Raw genomic sequence first — 17,934 nt, 5'->3', positions numbered from 1 at the left:
CCGGCTGGGAAACACGTGGATTTGCTTTTTTGGCACACTTGCTTCTTTGGCACACAGTCTTCTACACACTTACTAATGAAGTCAGTTACTGTAGTGGCGTACTTATTCAGGCTGGTCGCTTGGTTTTTAAAAACTGATCAGTCCACTGACTCTCAGCATTCCCGTAGATCATCCGATTGCTCAGACCAACATTGCACAACTTTCTTTGACGGATTCTCCCGCTTCAGTTTTTGCTTATAAGCCAGGAGCAGGAGTACAGCCTGGTGGTCAGATTTGCCAAAGTGTGGGCGGGCGATAAGAGTGCTACGCATGTTTGATATTTGTGCAGCAGTGGTCCAGGATGTTTGGACCTCCAGTGGAACAGGTGACGTGTTGATGGTAACTTGGTCGTACACTCTTGAGTTTGGCCTGATTGAAGCCTCTGGCCACGATGAACAAGGCTTTGGGATTTTCGTTTCAAGGCTATTTGTGGTGGTGTATATTTCGTCCAGCGCAATTTTCACGTCCGCATGGGGTGGGATGTAAACTGCCATCAGGATAACGGAGCTGAACTCCCGCGGAAGGTAGTAGGGGTGGCATTTTAGCGTCAGGTATTCTAGGTCCGGGGAGCAGTGTTGCCAAATCTAGGCACCAGGAGGTGTTGATTAGGAGGTAGACCCCCACCTCCCCTAGCCTTACCCAAGGCTGCTGTACGGTCCATTCGGTGGATTGAGAAGCCCTCTGGTTATAGGGCACAGTACAGTGAAGCAGGAGTGAGCCATGTCTCCGTGAAACAGAGCACACAGCAGTCCCTCAGTTCTCTTTGAAAAGTGAGTCTGGCTTTTAGGAAGGAACCCATTGATATTTCAAGAGGATGGGAAAGGAGGCAAGTGCAGAAATGCAAGAAATACAACACACATCGTCGAGGGCTCTGCCAATTACAATGGAAAGCAGGAGATATTAAGTGACAAAAGGGATAATGGCATAAGTCAAAAGGAGATGGTAATAGGACAAGAAACAAAAGATGTGTATAGAGGAGGTGGAAAATATAATATAATAACCAAAATCTGCCATCTGAAATAAAATCAGAGCAGAGATTATGGTCTGGAATTGTTGGACTCAACACAGACTCCAAAAGACTGTAAAGCACTTAATAAAAAAAAGATGAAGTGCTGCTCATCTAGCTAATCTTTATGTACTCTCTCTAATGCCTTCACATATTTCTGAAATTGTGGCACCCAGGGCTGGATAAAACTTTCCAGCTAACACAAAACTAGTATCTTGTACTATGTAATGAAAGATGTATTTTTAAAAATATTTTTGGGAATATGGTGGTATTCTGTAAAAAAAAAAGCTGTGTGCTCACGTATGGATTAATTATAGTGGGGGAGTTAATAGTCATTGAGAAATCACGGTCGGCGCGGGGGCGAAGAATCCATTTTCACACCGTAATCGGTCCCGGCGATTCTCTGGGTCACGAAAATCAGCGTGACCGCGGAGTACGCCGCGCCGCCGGGGGGCCATTGCCAGAGGCCCGCCCATCAATCCTCCGCTCTCGACCGGCCGTGTTCCCGACGGCGTGGAACTAACCACCTATTGTCGGTCGGGATACTGGCATTGCCTGGTCGAGGGCGGGGGGGGGGGGGGGAAAATCGGATGTCAGGGGGGGGGCCTCAGAGGCGGCTGGGGATTAAATCTGTGCGCTTTCAGGCTCCGGCGCGCGGCCGATCGGGGGGTTTCTTTTCTCTGTGTGGCTCCACGGTCCGAGTCCGCCACGGAGCTCAGCGCGACCGCTGGACGCCACTGATGTGCGCATGCACGGACTCCCAACCAGAAGTGTGGGGGCCCATATCCGCAGCAAAAGCTGCGAGATTCACTCAGGGTCCCTGCTAGCCCCCTACAGGGCATTGAATTTGTTCAACTTTTTGTAAGGAATTTCTGGTGCAAAACCCCACCGTTTCTACGCCGGCTTGGGGACATAGTCTCATTTTGGGAGAATCCAGCCCATTTTGTCCGTGAGAACTGAGAAATAAAAGGGTAAAGGCGTTAGGTTCATGCATTTGTGAGGTTATGTAATGTCTGCGTTACAAGTAAATAGGTTGAATATGGAATTTGCATTATATGTTGAGTGGAGATCTGCCTTTACAGCTGTCGAATTTCAACGGGCGAGGTTAGAAGAAATAAGGAACTTTTGCAACTTACAATGGTTTCATAGGTAAATAGAGGAAAATATATTAAATTTTACTGATACAAAAGTAGCCTTTATCAGTCAGGGCATTGAGTATAGAAGTTGGGAAGTTATGTTGCAGTTGTACAGGACGTTGGTTGAGGCCGCGCCTGGAGTATTGTGTTCAGTTTTGGTCGCCTTGCTATAGATAGGAAAGATGTTATTAAACTGGAGAGAGTGCAGAAGAGATTGACAAGGATGTTGCCAGGACTCAAGCAGCTGAGTTATAGGGAGAGATTGGACAGGCTAGGACTTTCTTCCTTGGGAGCATAGGAAACTGAGGGATGATCTTTTTGAGGTGCATAAGATCATGAGAGGCATGGGTATGGTGAATGCACGCTGTCTTTTTCCCAGGGTTGGAGAATCGAGAACTAGGGGGGCATAAGTTTAAGTTAAGAGGGAAAAGAATTAATGGGAACCTGAGGAGCAACCTTTTTACACAGAGGATGTAACGCATGTGGAATAAGCTGCTAGAGGAAGTGGTTGAGGCAGGGACATTGACAACATTTTAAAGGCATTTGGACAGATACATGGATAGGAGGTTTAGCGGAATATGGGCAAAATGCAGGCAAAAGGGGTTAGCTTAGATGGGCTTTTTGTTTGGCAGGGTCCAGTTTGGGCCGAAGGGCCTGTCTCCGTGCTGTAGATTCTATGATCCTAAGTGGAGGCAATAGGAAAACATAAAATATTTTTATATTTGGAGAAGTTAAGTTCAAAGTTTTTGAGAACAACGGAAATTGAGGTGAAAGAGAACAAAAGATATTTAAGGAAAGATGATTAAATGCACAGGGAAATGTCCTGAAGACTACACCTGTGTGCTGAGGAGATGCAAATGTTTTGAATTTCAAGCAGTCACCCAATTCCAAGGACAATAAATATTTGTTTTCAGAAAGCAGTTTGGTTTTGAACGTTCATTTTGGATTTCCACATCTGAGTGGAAGTGTTATTAAAGTATATACTTTGCTTTGGGTAATATTACTAGATTTTTATGGTTACAAAGATTCATAAGGGAGTTATTGAGCTGGTAAATTTACTTCTGTATTTTTGACCAAGCGGATTTTGTGTGTGCGCGTGTGTGTGGTGGGGGTAGGCGATGTTGTTCTGTGAGAGTACTTTAAGTGTGTAATTTTAAATTATATGCTTCAGTTTTCATTTTATCATTTTGATAAATCTTTTAAGTTTTAAAATCCTAAAGTTATTACTGGAGTTCTATGCTTTTGGAGTCAGTAGCTTTTCCTCCTCATTTTTAAAATACAAAACATTTTGAAATTGTGCCCTGGACACCAAGGTCCAGACCATTGATAAATGTCAGAAAAAGAAAGGGTCACAACACTCACCTGGGAAACTTCACTCCAAATTCCAATCCAAAAAGCATCCACTAACCACCACACATTTCCTGTTACTCAGCCAATTTCATATTCATACTGCTACTTTCCTTTTTATTCAATGAGCTGTACAAATCTGCCATACAGCATCACCCACATCAACCCTCGCTGTCACCTTTTCAGAAAACTTCATCTAGGTAGTTAAACACTATTTTCCTTTAAATACATTCATGCTGGCTTTCTTTGATTAACCCGCATTTGTCCATGTAACTATTAATTTTGTTTCTAGAAGTTTCCACACCGAAATAAAACTGACTGGCCTGGTGTTTCCCTTCTTTCCTGAACACCTTGTATCCAGGAATATCCTTGCTTCTTTGAGCCAGGTCTTTGTTATAGCCAGAGCATCATGTTTCCACGTGTCACTATGCACCTGTCACTCACCAATCTTATTAAGCGCACTCTGTGCATTCACAAAAGTACATGGTAATCATGATTTAGATATCATTACTTTTGTCCTCCTCCAACACCATCCATTAACGTACTATTTCCTATTCTAGTGCCATCCCTCAAAATATTGTGCATCTTGGTATTCCCCTCTGATAATATCTTCTGCTTCCCACACCCTTTACAAGTTGGTTTAAACCCGCCCCAATAGCACTAGCAAAATGCCCAGACAGGAACTCACCTTGGCTCTAATTGGGTTCAACCCATCCAGCCTACACCACCTGAGAGGTGGTCCCATGTCCCAAGAATCTAAAGCCCTCCATCCTGCACCATGATTCCATGAGCTTTGTACTTTGGGGGAAAAGCTTGCATCTCCTTTTTGTGAAAGTCCCTTTAAATCCAAAGTCTTAACAATATTGAGATTACTTCTGAGAAGAATTCACGTAATCTGGGCTGCAATGGAAATTGGATTTGTTCGAGCAAAGGTAAATAGACAGGTAACCAAGTGTTGAGTTAAGGCTAGCGCTCTGTTGTAGCTGGGCAGGGAAAACACATCCTCATACAGAATCTCTTTCTTGGTAGCAGCAGAAGCAAATTCTTCTGTGGAAACTAGTCTGTTTAACAGAGTTTATTCAAGGGGGTCAGGCAAAGGGGCATCAGCAGTTTCTCTGCTGTTCAGACTAAGGTAATTGGAGGGAGAGATGGATCATAGAAGTGTGCCTTGCTGGTAATCATATCCAAAAGACCCTTACTGAGTGGAACTCAGACTGAGGGTGAAGACCCTTGAAAGATTTGACTCAGGGTAGCAGTCAGTGGTGAAACTATCGAAAAGCTGTGAGGAACTTTAGAACTAGGTTGATGCTACATATGAGCCAATTCAAATAATTTGCAGGTGAAGAAATGTTTGAATTATGTTAATTCAGTTTGTTAGTTACTGTAAAAGGCTTTAAAAAGTGAAATCTTGTTCATTGGTTTCTTCCATGGGGTTGTTTGGGATACTTTGTTTTTATAAAATTTATCCATCTCTACTGAGATCATAACACAGCACTCTGAAGGTGGTGGATATGGCAGTAGGTCATTCACTGAATGTGGAAGTTTTTGGTTGGAAAATGAGGACAAAAGGACATCAGTACCTAGGAATCGGGAGACTCAGCAGGCAAGCCTGTTGCAATTTCTGGCTGGAAATACCACTAGAACTGGGCACTGAAGTAGTAAGAGACCGAGTTGGCAACTCAAAATCGAGAGTTAAAGCAATTGTGAACAGTTTGCACAGCTGTCAAGACAAAGGAATCCTAAAGGGGCTCATACATAAGGTCGGTTAGCTCAGTTGGTTGGACGGATGGTTTGTGATGCAGAGTGATGCCAACAGCCCAGGTTCAATTCCTGTATCGGATGAGGTTACCATTAAGGCCCTGCCTTCTCAACCCCCTTGCCTGAGGTGTGGTGACCCTCAGGTTAAATCGCCAACAGTCAGCTCCCTCTCTCTCTCAAAGGGAAGAACAGGCTGTAGTTTCCGGGACTATGGTGACATTCACGTCACATTTGCCAAATTTTACGTGAAGACCTGATGTGGTTTCGGAGACATTCCACTGCCAGTGGTTTTAAAGGTGATAGCAATATCCAATTTCTTTGCTCTGGGTCTTTCCAGGCATCAACAGGGACCCTGTGTGGCATCTCTTAGTCCTCAACACACTGCTGCATAAAGGATGTCATCAATTTCCTTTGCAGGAAGCCCCATCATTATGCTAGCTTTGCTCTGGATTGAGATAGCCAGGCTCAAAGATTCACCGGCTTCGCAGCCATCTCAGCCTTCCCAAAGGATGCAGGGTGCATTAGACTGGCTTTATGGACTCCACGGCAGCAGCAACTATGTTTAATCACCTCAATAGTTGCCATGACTCCGACATCCTCAGTAACTCTCAGGTGCCTGGGATTTTCGAGGAGACAGAACGGGTTGCTTGGGGGTAAAAAGGTACCCACTTAAACATTGGTTGACATCTCCAGTGCATTGCTCTCAAACTCTTGCCGAGGAGAGGTACAATGTAGCTCATACCTCCACATGCTCCTTTATGGAGCAAACGACTGTACTTCTGAAGATACGCTTCAGGTGCTTGGACTGCTCTAGTGCCTCTGTGCAATATACACCCGAGGGGGTTTTCCACATGATTGCAGTGCATTGTGCTCTTCAGAATCTGGCTCTGCAATGAGGTGAGCCCTTGCCAGATTGTGAACAAGTGGAGGATGAGAGCTCACTGGAAGATGAAAATGCAGAGGTCCAGTAAGCCCAGGATCTGCTGCGGTATAGTATGAGGAGATTGATGCTATGGAGGGAGAAAGACATGGGTGACCTGCCCGTGATATCTTAATTGCTGAAAGGTTCCAGGAAGAGCAAAGTGAGCTCATCAGTACACACTTCCCAGAGTTATCAATGCCATAGAAGACATGCCCGTCTTCTCAGGGGATGGCCAATCGCTGAGAGAACGAGTCCTGCATTCACACTTGGGCATTCTGGCCTCAAGACTCACTAGGACATGACCTTAACCCAGTGCCTAGCTAAGTCTGCTGATGAATAACAGCAATATGAGACAAGTCTTGATTGATACTTTTGACATATCAAATAATGCACACACTACTGCGACTGAGATGAGGATCAATCTAAGGATCTCATACAAAACTGTATGTCTTGGGTTTGGACACTAACACTGAGAAAAGCCAGAAATGCTGCTGGAGTATCATTTCTGATTATTTGCCCTTACTCATTCCGGTCTCTTGAGGAATTAAGGGTTACAAACTTCCATCATATAACGATTTAAACACATCACCCTGACAACACAAGAGACTAGTTGCATGGAGGTTGACATCGCATAAATAGTCATCTCAGAGTGGGACAATATCAGATGAGTGGGATGATGGCCAAACCTTTAGATAAGAGCACTCCAAAGTACAAATTTACGATACTTTCAGTTGACCAGAACATTCACGTAGCAATCAAATGATTTTGGAAAAATGTAATTTCTTTTAGTGATGGTACCCAGGAACAATATCAAAATGTTTCAACTTTCCTAACCCTAATACTACGCCTTGGTGCAGCCCTAACATCAGCAGCAGAGGTGGCGGCAGCCTGCTGATTGCTAAGTCTTGATGACTGTGATGAATGTAGCAGAAATTCTCTGGTGACCAAGATCTGGACGGTCCCAGCCTCATAAGGGTCCTCCTCAGCAACAGCCTCTGGGGAAGGTGACATTTGGGCACTTCTTAGAGCCATCTGCAGGTAGAGAACATACCTGACACCCAGACTCCTCATGGGTCCCGCCATTACAGCCAGTGGGAAAGGAGCAGTCGCAACCATCTGCACTTCAAAAATGGAAAAGTAGAAAAAGTTGAAAATACTCAACAGGTCTGGCGCATCAGTGTTCCAACAAAGGGTCATCACTCTTAAAGAGTAACTCTGTTTCCCTCTCCACAGATTCTACCAGACCTGCTGAATATTTCCGGCATTTTCTGGTCTATTAAAATTTATGTTTATACTAATAGCTGATTTTCAGAAAACTAACACAAACTGGAAGAATGCAACATCAAAGTGTCCAACAAAATGATATGAAAAATATATTTTTGGAAGTTCTGCAATTAAATAAATTGACAAAAATTATCCTGAGAAATTCTAAATCAATGTAACATGTTTAACATGACTTTGCTTACCCTCAGATAATTCATTAGTCTTGGATAATTGTTCTAGCTCCCAGCCTAAGTGCAATGATTCATCCATGCTCTGTTTCTGAGCCATTTCAAGGGTCAGGTTTTCTTCCATTAAATCATCAATACGCTTTCTGTCTGTGTCACGTACCTTAAATGAGGGAAAAAAACTCAAAGGAACCCAAGTAACATTTTTTAAATGAGACACAAATTTTGTACTGATTTAGAATATTAAAAAATTAGTACAAAGACAAATCATATTTCTAATTTATGAAATGTCCATAATGTAAGATGCAACAAACACTTCATGTCCAGTTCACATTTAACTTCATGTGCCTGATATTTGAGGTGATGCTACTTCTGTCAAGTCCATCATGTTGGAGTATTACTTTTAACCGATACTATATAAAAAATGTTGACATCATTTGTTTTCAACAGCATTCATTTGAGCTCATTTGACATCAATTGTACTCTGCAGTGATCACTTGTGTCATTTGCTCTCAGAAGCAATATTTAGCTGTCAATTGACATAATTATATCACCTGAAAAGCAATCTGTAGCATAATTACAAGTAGCGATCCACTGACATCATTGCAAATGTTCGAGCACTGTGATTTGATGACAATTAGCAAAATTACTTACCTTAAGCATTCTAACACCAAAAACATTCATAGTTTATCCTCTATATTTCTGAATTCATATAGCTTCAAATATCCGAAAACAGAGCTAACTTTAGAAAAACAGGCTCTGCTTTAACATATATGTCCTGACAAGCTAGTTTTATATTTTGCTTCATAACTTATAACTAGCACACCCCTCCCATTTCCTCTCCCCAGCCAGAAATTGACTTGACATAGAACGCAATGGTGGCAGAATGAGGTAAACATTCGGATGGGGGAATTTCAGGGGTAGAAGGACTGGGGCCTTTTGGGGGGGGGGGGGTGCAGTGATGAACCACCAAGGACAGCAAGATCTGCTCAGATGAGGAGGAGCGTAACAGACATCTACAGACGCTGAAAGATGCCCTCGTACGAACGGGATGTGGCGCTAGACTCATCGATCGACAATTCCAACGCACCACAGCAAAAAACCGCACCGACCTCCTCAGAAGACAAACACGGGACACAACCGACAGAGTACCCTTCGTCGTCCAGTACTTCCCTGGAGCGGAGAAACTACTACATAGTCTTCGCGGCCTTCAATACATCATCGATGAAGACGAACATCTTGCCACGGTCATTCCCACACCCCCACTACTTGCCTTCAAACAAATGCGCAACCTCAAACAAACCATTGTTTGCAGCAAACTGCCCAGCATTCAGAACAGCGACCACAACACCACACAACCCTGCCATGGCAATCTCTGCAAGACATGCCAGATCATCGACATGGGTCCACCATTACACGTGAGAACACCACCCACTGGGTACGCGGTACATACTCATGCGACTCGGCCAACGTTGTCTACCTCATACGCTGCAGGAAAGGATGTCCCAAGGCATGGTACATTGGTGAGACCACGCAGACGCTGCGACAATGTTTGAACCGCGCGACAAATCGACAGGCAGGAATGTTCCTCGAGTCGGGGAACACTTCAGCAGTCAAGGGCATTCAGCCTATGATCTTCGGTAAGCGTTCTCCAAGGCAGCCTTCAGGACGTGCGACAACGCAGAATCGCCGAGCAGAAACTTATAGCCAAGATCCGCACACATGACTACGGCCTCAGCCGGGACCTTGGATTCATGTCGCATTACATTCACCCCCCACCATCTGGCCTGGACTTGCCAAATCCTACCAACTGTCCTGGCTTGAGACAATTCACACCTCTTTAACCTTGTGTTACCCCTCTCTCTGGCTCTATAAAGACTTAATTACCTGCAAATGCTTGCATTCAAAGTATCATCTTGCATCTTTGACTTTGTCTGTATAAATGTTTCTGGAACCTACCTCTTCATTCACCTGAGGAAGGCGCAGTGCTTTGAAATCTAGTGATTTGAAACAAACCTGTTGGACTTTAACCTGGTTTTGTAAGACTTCTTACTGTTCAAATATTATGGCAGATACAGTGGGCTCAAAATAGTGTAAGACACAGAGGTGTATAGAAAATGCAGAGGGTTACTTCAAAAGAAATTAAGAGAATGAAGAGAGAGCATGCACTGATGAGCAAAATAAAGAAAATCCCAGCATGTTTTAGAAGTACAGCAAGGGCAAGAGGGTAACCAGGGAAAAAGTAAGGCCCATCAGGGACCAAAGTCGGCATGTGTGTGGAATCAGAAAAGGTAGATGAGGTTTAAATGAGTTTTTTGCACCCATGTCGACTATGGAGAAAAACAATGGAGATACAATTGAACAATTTGGCATTTGGAGGGAGGATGTATTAGAGGTTTTAGCAGGCTTAAAAGTAGATAAATCTCCAGGCCTAGACAAGATGTATCACAGGATGCAGTCAAAGACAAGGCAGAAAAATGCAGGGGCTCCGATGATCATTTTCAATTCCTCTCTGGCCTCAGGGGAGGTGCCAGAAGACTGGAGGACAACTAATGTGGTACCATTATTTAGGGATAAACCAGGTAATTAGAGGTCAGTGAGTCTAGCATTAGGGAAATTACTGGAAAAACATTTGAGGGACAGAATGAATCTCCACTTGGGAGAGGCAAGGATTAATAGAGGATAGTCAGCATGGCTTTGTCAGGGGAAGATCATGTCTAATAAACTTGATTTAATTTTTTGAGGAGGTGACTAGGTGTGTAAATAGGGAAGCGCAGTCCATGTAGTCGACATAGACCTCATAAGGCTTTTGACCAGGTCCTGTATCGGTGACTGGTCAAGAAGGTAAATGCCCATGGGATCCAGGACAACCGTGGCAAATTGGACCAAAAATAGATTTTGTGGTAGGAGGCAGGAGGTGATTGTTGAAGGTTGTTTTTGTAACTGGAAGCTGTGTCCAGTGATGTACCACAGGGATTGGTGCTGGGTTCCTTGCTGTTTGTAGTTTACATTAATGATCTGGACATGGAAGCACGACGTATGATCAATAAGTTCGTAGATGACACGAAAATTGGTGGTGCGCTAAAAAGTGAAGAGAAAAGCCGGAGGTTACTGGATGATAATAGACTGGGCTGGTCAGATGGGCAGAAGTGGCAAAATTAAATTTAAGCCTGAAAAGTGAGAGATGATGCATTTTCGGGGGGATTAACACGGCAATGGGATACACAATGAACGGTAGGATGCCAACAAATGTAGAGAACTGGAAGGATCTTTGGGTGCATGTCCACTGATCACTGAAGGCAGCAGGACAGGTAAATAAGTTGGTTAAGACGACACATGGGATACTTGTCCTTATTAGCTCAGGCAGAGTATAAGAGCAGGAATGTTATGATGGAGCTGTATAAAATGCTCGCTAGGCCACAGCTAAGAGTACTGTGTGCAGTTCTGGTTGCCAAACTATAGAAAGGATGAGATTGCATTAGAGGGGTGCAGAAGAGGTTTACCAGAATGTTGCTTGAGCTGGGGCATTTTAGCTATGAAGAGAGGCTGGTTAAGCTGGGGTTAGAGTCATAGATTGTTTTCCTTAGAGCAGGAAATATTGAGTGAGGATCTGATTGAGGTATACAAATTATGAGGAACCCATGCCTGAAAGGGTGGTAGAGACAGGAACCCTAAACATTTAAAAAACAGTTCGATGAGCACTTGAAACGCCATGGCATACAAGGCTACAGACCAAGTGCTGGAAAATGGGATTAGAATAGATAGGTTCTTGATGGCCAATACAGACACGATGGGCCACTTTTGTGCTGTAAAATCAATGACTCTATATTAATTTGCTGTTTTTTTCAATGCAAGTTGCTGATCATATTTGGTGCCTTTGTGAGCACACGGTGCCTTTGAGCACTTAATTTTGATGTTTTTGAGCACTTTTAATTGCATTCAATGTCAAAGATGGAAAAACGCTGCTAACTGCATGAAAAATCCATTCCGATTAGAACATTTGATGTCAAATGATCACTGATTGCTTTGAGTGCGTTTGATTGCAAAAATGGTGGCAACATTTTCTGTCAGGGACTTACCTTTCAGTCATAGAATTTACAGTGCAGAAGGAGGTCATTCGTCCCATTGAGCCCTTTGAAAGAGTACCCCACTTAAGTCCACAACTCCACCCTATACCTGTAACCCAGTAACCCCACCTCACCTTTTTGGATACTAAAGGCAATTTAGCATGGCCAATCCACCTAACCTGCACATCTTTGGACTGTGGGAGGAAACCAAAGCACCCGGAGGAAACTCACGCAGACACGGGCAGAACGTGCAGACTCCGCACAGATAGTGACCCAAGCCGGCAATCGAACCTGGGACCCTGGAACTGTGAAGCAATAGTGCTAACCACTGTGCGGCCATGCCACCCTCCCAATGTGCGGTACCACCACTGCTCCTCATACCTCACTTTCCCAGGTTTTTCCCTCGGTGGCAATGTAAGCATGTTCTATTAATTTAATATTCATTGTTTTATTTTTTGAGCTGCACGTTCCCAAATCACATTTGTCAAATATGATTGAATTTTCCTCAGTTTTAGAAATTTAATCTTAAATATACTTCAATTTGTTGCCTATCTTTTGCCTTTGGGACTTGCTGTTCACATTTGTCTGCACTCGTCCAGCCTCCAAACCTGAAAGCCACCCATGGCACTGTCATAATAATAATAATCTATTATCAGAGCGTAGAGATGAGGGGAAAATAGTAAAACAGGAAATTAGGACCAGAAAATGGCCTGAAGGGATCATTTTCCCATATGCTATCTACTGCCTGTCAGTTGCCCTGTATGCCCACAACCACAAAGCAAGCACGTGACAACTGATCACCTCTCTGCTTCCCACCATCAAAAATTAATCAACTAACACATCATAATATTGAAATTTATTTATTCATTGCCAACTTTGCATTTTGGTGCAGTCCTCCACATTATGAGCTACTCCTCCAAATTTCTATCATCTACAAATTTTAACAATATTACCTCAGTTCTGGAGTTCAAATCATTTATGTATGAATTCTGGTGGGACATTACTTCCCACATTCTGCCACTCAGAGAAGCTTAATACTTACACATAGCTTTCTGTTTTATAGCTATCATTCAATCTATTCTATTACCTCACCCCTGATTCCACATGTTCTGATCTTTTGACATTGGTTTCTTACATGACAAGATGCTGAGAAAGCCATGCTTCAACCTACTGCGAGTAGTGTCGTGGAAAATCCACTTGTAGAAACAAAGTTCCCGTGAACGAAACAGTTTATATTGCAACTGCTTGAGCACAATATTTGATTATCCACTCAGGATATGTCTTGCTCATTTTTTTAAGCAAGTTTACCATCTACACACAGACAAGATACCATAATCTAACAAAACAGAATTTTTTTTCAATCAGGTGATTTGATATATGCAAGATCCCTTTTAATGCACACAAATAATTACTGTATTTAACAGAAATAAATCTAGTGAAAAGAAATCAACGCCTACCATCTCCATATCATGTAGTTTAGCCACTAACTGTAGATTCTCTTTTTCAAATTCATGCAATTTGTCACATCGTGCACGGGCTCCTTCAAGTTGGTCTTCCAACATTATTTTTGTCTCTAACAAGATTTTGTTATCTTCTTTTAATTCCTGAAATATTTTAATTACACAAAATATTAACAAGTTCTATTTCATAAGGATATATTAATCGTTGATTCTAAAACCCACCATACCTCAGTTCTTGCTTTGTAGAATTCTATGTCATGGAGTCGGTCTTTATATCGTATAACTTCACTTTCGAGCTTATCAACTTTAATTGCTTTTTCGCGCAGTGAATCAAGCTCATCACGATATGCCCTAGCAGAGCGAGCATCAGACAGAAGTTGCTGGTTCTGGCAAATAAATGCACAATTACTTTCGAAACACAGGTGAAAACAATTGCTTGTGCATTCATAGATTATCATAGAATTTACAGTGCAGAAGGAGGCTATTCGACCCATCGAGTCTGCACCAGCTCTTGGAAAGAGCACCCTACCCAAGGTCAACACCGCCACCCTATCCCCATAACCCAGTAACCCCACCCAACACTAAGGGCAATTTTGGACACTAAGGGCAATTTATCATGGCCAATCCACCTAACCTGCACATCTTTGGACTGTGGGAGGAAACCGGAGCACCCGGAGGAAACCCACGCATACGCGGGGAGGATGTGCAGACTCCGCACAGACAGTGACCCAAGCCGGAATCGAACCTGGGACCCTGGAGCTGTGAAGCAATTGTGCTATCCACAATGCTACCGTGCTGCCCGTCATTTTGACAATACTTTTTTTTTAAATAAAGATTAAGAATCCCAAAATTAATTAATAGCTGCAAGCATGGTTGCAGGCAGAATGCTTCATTTTCAGGAAGTACTTATGATTAATGAGTATACTGTGTGTCATGGGCCAGGATTTAGAAACCTCAAGTTTATCATGGAGTTTACCTGACCTACAACTTTTAATAGATTTTGAGGAGCACAAGAACCTACTTTCCAGGTGTTATGCAACAGAGACCTTAAGTATTTTTAAACAAAACAATGTTTATTCTATGAATTCAGTTGACATTTTATAAACACACAGTAAACATCTTATCACAACACAAAGACCCCCCCCAAAAAGATACAGTACTCTATAGGTAACCCTTAATAACTTTCCTAACAACATCCATAAGCCAAACACCCTTGTCCTACAAAACAGTAGGTTTGAATTCCTTACAGAAAACAGGTATTACTTTGAAATTATCAAGTGGTCTGGAGATATTCTTTAGCATGAAGAGAGAGAGAGACCAAAAATACACCTTCTTTGTTTGAGTGCAGCTCCCAACTGAAAACAAAACCAAAAACACAGCCACAAAGCAGCTTCCAGCTCAAAACGAAAGTAAAAGACAGAATCACAGCCCAGCTCAACCCACACGGTGGCATCACTGCAGCCATTTGATAAAACACACTTTTCTTAAAGGGACCCTCACATGACATATGGCAAAATTGGGTCAATTTTAGTTATCATTGAACATTGCTACACAGCAAAAATACTTGCAACTTGGAAACAGTTACAAAAGGTTACACCAAAGTATGATACTTGTACTAAATAGGCATTATTTACCTTTACAAAATAGTTAAGCTGGAGTTTAAATTAGACCATATACACACCTCTTGTTGTAGTCTTTTTAGTTCAACTTCCATCTGTTCCAACTCCTGCTTAGAGTCCAACAATTGCTCAGTTTTTTCCTCCCTTAAAATTAATGAAACACTCATACTTCAAAAAGAACGCAGGATTCATTATTTAAAACTCGCAACAAAACAGGCATAGGTCCTGATGTCCAACATATCGGCAAGACTCAGTAAATGTATAATATGCAAATAAAAAAGTTGAACATGCAGAACCAACGGTTCATAACTGTATTGCGATGTAGTGGCACATTAGCACAGTGAGTAGCACTGTTGCTTCACAGCCCCAGGGTCCCAGATTAGATTCCCGGCTTGGGTCACTGTCTGTGCGGGGTCTGCACCTCCTCCCCTTGTCTGCGTGGGTTTCCTCCGGATGCTCGGGTTTCCTCCCACAAGTCCCGAAAGGAGTGTTGTTAGGTAAATTGGATATTCCAAATTCTCCCTATGTGTACTTGAACAGGCACCGGTGTGTGACGACTAGGGGCTTTTCACAGTAGCTTCATTGCAGTGTTAATGTAAGCCTACTTGTGACAACAATAAAGATTATGATTATAGAGGAAGTTAAGCCAGGCGGACTGAGAGAAAGGAGAGAAACAGCAGAGGCAGCTAAATGCATAGTCTTAATCTTTGTAATAAACAACCCCATAAGCTCCATGCACATTTCATTCACAGCAAGAGTAAAGGAGACAGGGAGGGCAGTTTAAGAAAATGGTTTGTGAAGAGAAGCCATGTGTTTGCCAGAATGTGATAACATTTTGTGTGATCCTGCCTGCACGGGCGATGGATGGTTAAACCAATTGTTCTCAGAGATATTGAAATATGTATCCCTTATAATTAAGGGAACCAAATTGGAGCTTATACCTGGGAACAATAAAGGCAAGATTGTCTAATGGTTTTAACGGGACAAGGGCATCAAGTATGGTGATTTAGGGTGTGATTTAGTAAATCAGTAGCTCCAGAAATGTCACTATGAATCATAAGCCAAAAACTAGATAGTGGGGATTTGAAAGTGTGTTAAGAGACTCAAGGGAGCATACCCTCCAAACTGTGCTTCCCGCAAGCCCCAACACAGACATGCACAAATCGATACTGCACCTTACCAGCTGCGTGCAACAGCACAAAAAGACAAAGGATCGCCCATGCATTTTGCATTCAAAAAAATATGAAAAGGAAAAGCTGCCTGAAATCATGATGCAGTCATGATGTTCAGCGCACTTTTTCTTTCATTATCTTTCTCCTTCACCAAGAGCCCCAAAGTAAATCCTCCTCACTTTAGACTATTTTTCCTCTTCACTATACTTATTCTTAGCCTTGCGGTGCAGATGCGTTAAAGTTTGCTCCTTCTCACACAGCACTGATTTAAAATCATGACTCTTTGCCATACTCAACCACTTTACTAGGTCTGGTCCTGTTCGGTGAGACCTATCCTGTCTGTAGACTTTCCCCTGGTTTACAACCTGGTCGAGCACCCTGGATGTCTAAAACACTCCATTTTACACCATGTGTGTTTCTTACTTTATAACGAAAACAGAAATTGCTGAAAATGCTCAGCAGATCTGGCAGCATCTGTATACAGAGAAAGAGAGTTAACATTAGTGATCAACGATCATTAGAATTCAGCACCCAGGCATCATGTGATGCAAGCACAGGAGCGGCTGCACTTTTGCGAGCACTGGCATCGTTAGTCTTTGAATCCTTTACTTTATCCTTGTGCACATTTCATAATTGTCTTTTTTCTAGACATATGCTTGGGAATATGTCCCTGGATGATCCTAATTGTGATGAGGAGTCACGTTAAATCGCAAAGAATCATCATGTGATTGAGACGGTCGGAGTTGGCTGGGGTGGGGCTCAGTTTGTAGTGACGGGGCTAATAAGCGGGCCTGCATCTCAGGCAGTGCAATGAGCATCAGAATGATGGCCTCCTCAGAGGGTGTTGTTCTGGATGATGATCTCAGCTCCGTGTTGCAAGTCTTTGGTGCTTACCTTCAGGAACCGCAAAGTATTCTTGAGAGAATGGTGGAGGCGCAGGGGAGAATCCCTGCACTTGAAAGAGCACTTTTCCTGGAAAGAGCCCGCCTTCGGTTTGTTGAGATCCTGCTGCATGGCGCATTGCATATCCTTATGGATTTGGGAGACAAGGGCCACGCAAAGATGTCCATGTGTCCGGTTTCTGGCAGCAAGTGAGACACGAATTCCCACCTGAATTTGAAGATTTTCTGCCATGCTTTGGTAATCCTGATTCGGAGGCTGGGCGTACCAGGTTCGATGGGGAATAACGTCTTTGAAGCCTGTGGTCGTTTGGCTCCCTTATATTATCCTGTTAAGTGAAGGTGCTTCATTTGTCGGAATCCCTGAGAAGTCATGAGAAGTGTTCGACGATCCTGTCATGGCTTTGGCCTTTTCAAGCAACAGAAATGCTGATATTATCCTGCAGTATATGTATCACGGGGACGGCTGGGTTCATTCAGACTTTTACTCGAGGTCAGCGTTTTGAAGGAATGAGTGGTGCACAGCATGGTGGGCTCAGTTGATCCTGAATTAATTTGATGATTGTTCAGGGCGGCATGTGGCACAGTGGTTAGCACTGCTGCCTCATGGTGCTGAGGACCCGGGTTCGATCCTAGCCCCAGGTCACTGTCTGTGTAGAGTTTGCACATTCTCCCAGTGTCTGTGTAGGTCTCACCCCTACAACCCAAAAGATGTGCAGGGTAGGTGGATTGGCCATGCTAAATTGCCCCTGAATTATTAGAAACTTTTTTTTTTTTTTTTTTTTAAATTTGATGTCTGTTCCTAGACTAGAATCACAGAATTCCTACAGTGCAGAAGGAGGCCATTCAGCCCATTGGGTCTGTACCAACCCACTGCAAGAGTACCGTACCTAGGTCCTCACCCCCACCGTATCCCCATAACTCAGCCTAACCTATACATTCCTGGGGCAATTTAACATGGCCAATCCACCTAACCTGCATATCTTGGGACTGTGTGAAAAAACCCGGAGTACAGGGAGAAAACTGACACAGACATGGTGAGAAAGTGCAAACTCTAATTA

General features: G+C 43.1%; 1 protein-coding gene across 13 annotated transcripts in view; it reads right to left on the bottom strand.

Annotated features, from left to right (window-relative positions):
* The window catches only part of LOC140424010 (girdin-like), a 695,300-nt gene that overhangs the window by 405,031 nt on the left and 272,335 nt on the right, over positions 1-17,934 (bottom strand). For all 13 annotated transcript variants that reach the window (XM_072507832.1, XM_072507831.1, XM_072507835.1 and 10 more), the window contains 4 exons: positions 14,865-14,946; positions 13,411-13,569; positions 13,181-13,327; positions 7,675-7,819 (listed from right to left, as the gene is read on the bottom strand). In XM_072507832.1, coding sequence (XP_072363933.1) covers positions 7,675-7,819; positions 13,181-13,327; positions 13,411-13,569; positions 14,865-14,946 — 533 coding nt within the window. The remainder of the gene's footprint in view (positions 1-7,674; positions 7,820-13,180; positions 13,328-13,410; positions 13,570-14,864; positions 14,947-17,934) is intronic.

Source organism: Scyliorhinus torazame, chromosome 1 (genome assembly GCF_047496885.1).
Source record: "Scyliorhinus torazame isolate Kashiwa2021f chromosome 1, sScyTor2.1, whole genome shotgun sequence".
In the NCBI taxonomy this organism is placed as follows: Eukaryota; Metazoa; Chordata; class Chondrichthyes; order Carcharhiniformes; family Scyliorhinidae; genus Scyliorhinus; species Scyliorhinus torazame.
The sequence above is the reverse complement of the archived record's forward strand: the minus strand, read 5'-3'. Positions and strand labels throughout refer to the sequence as shown.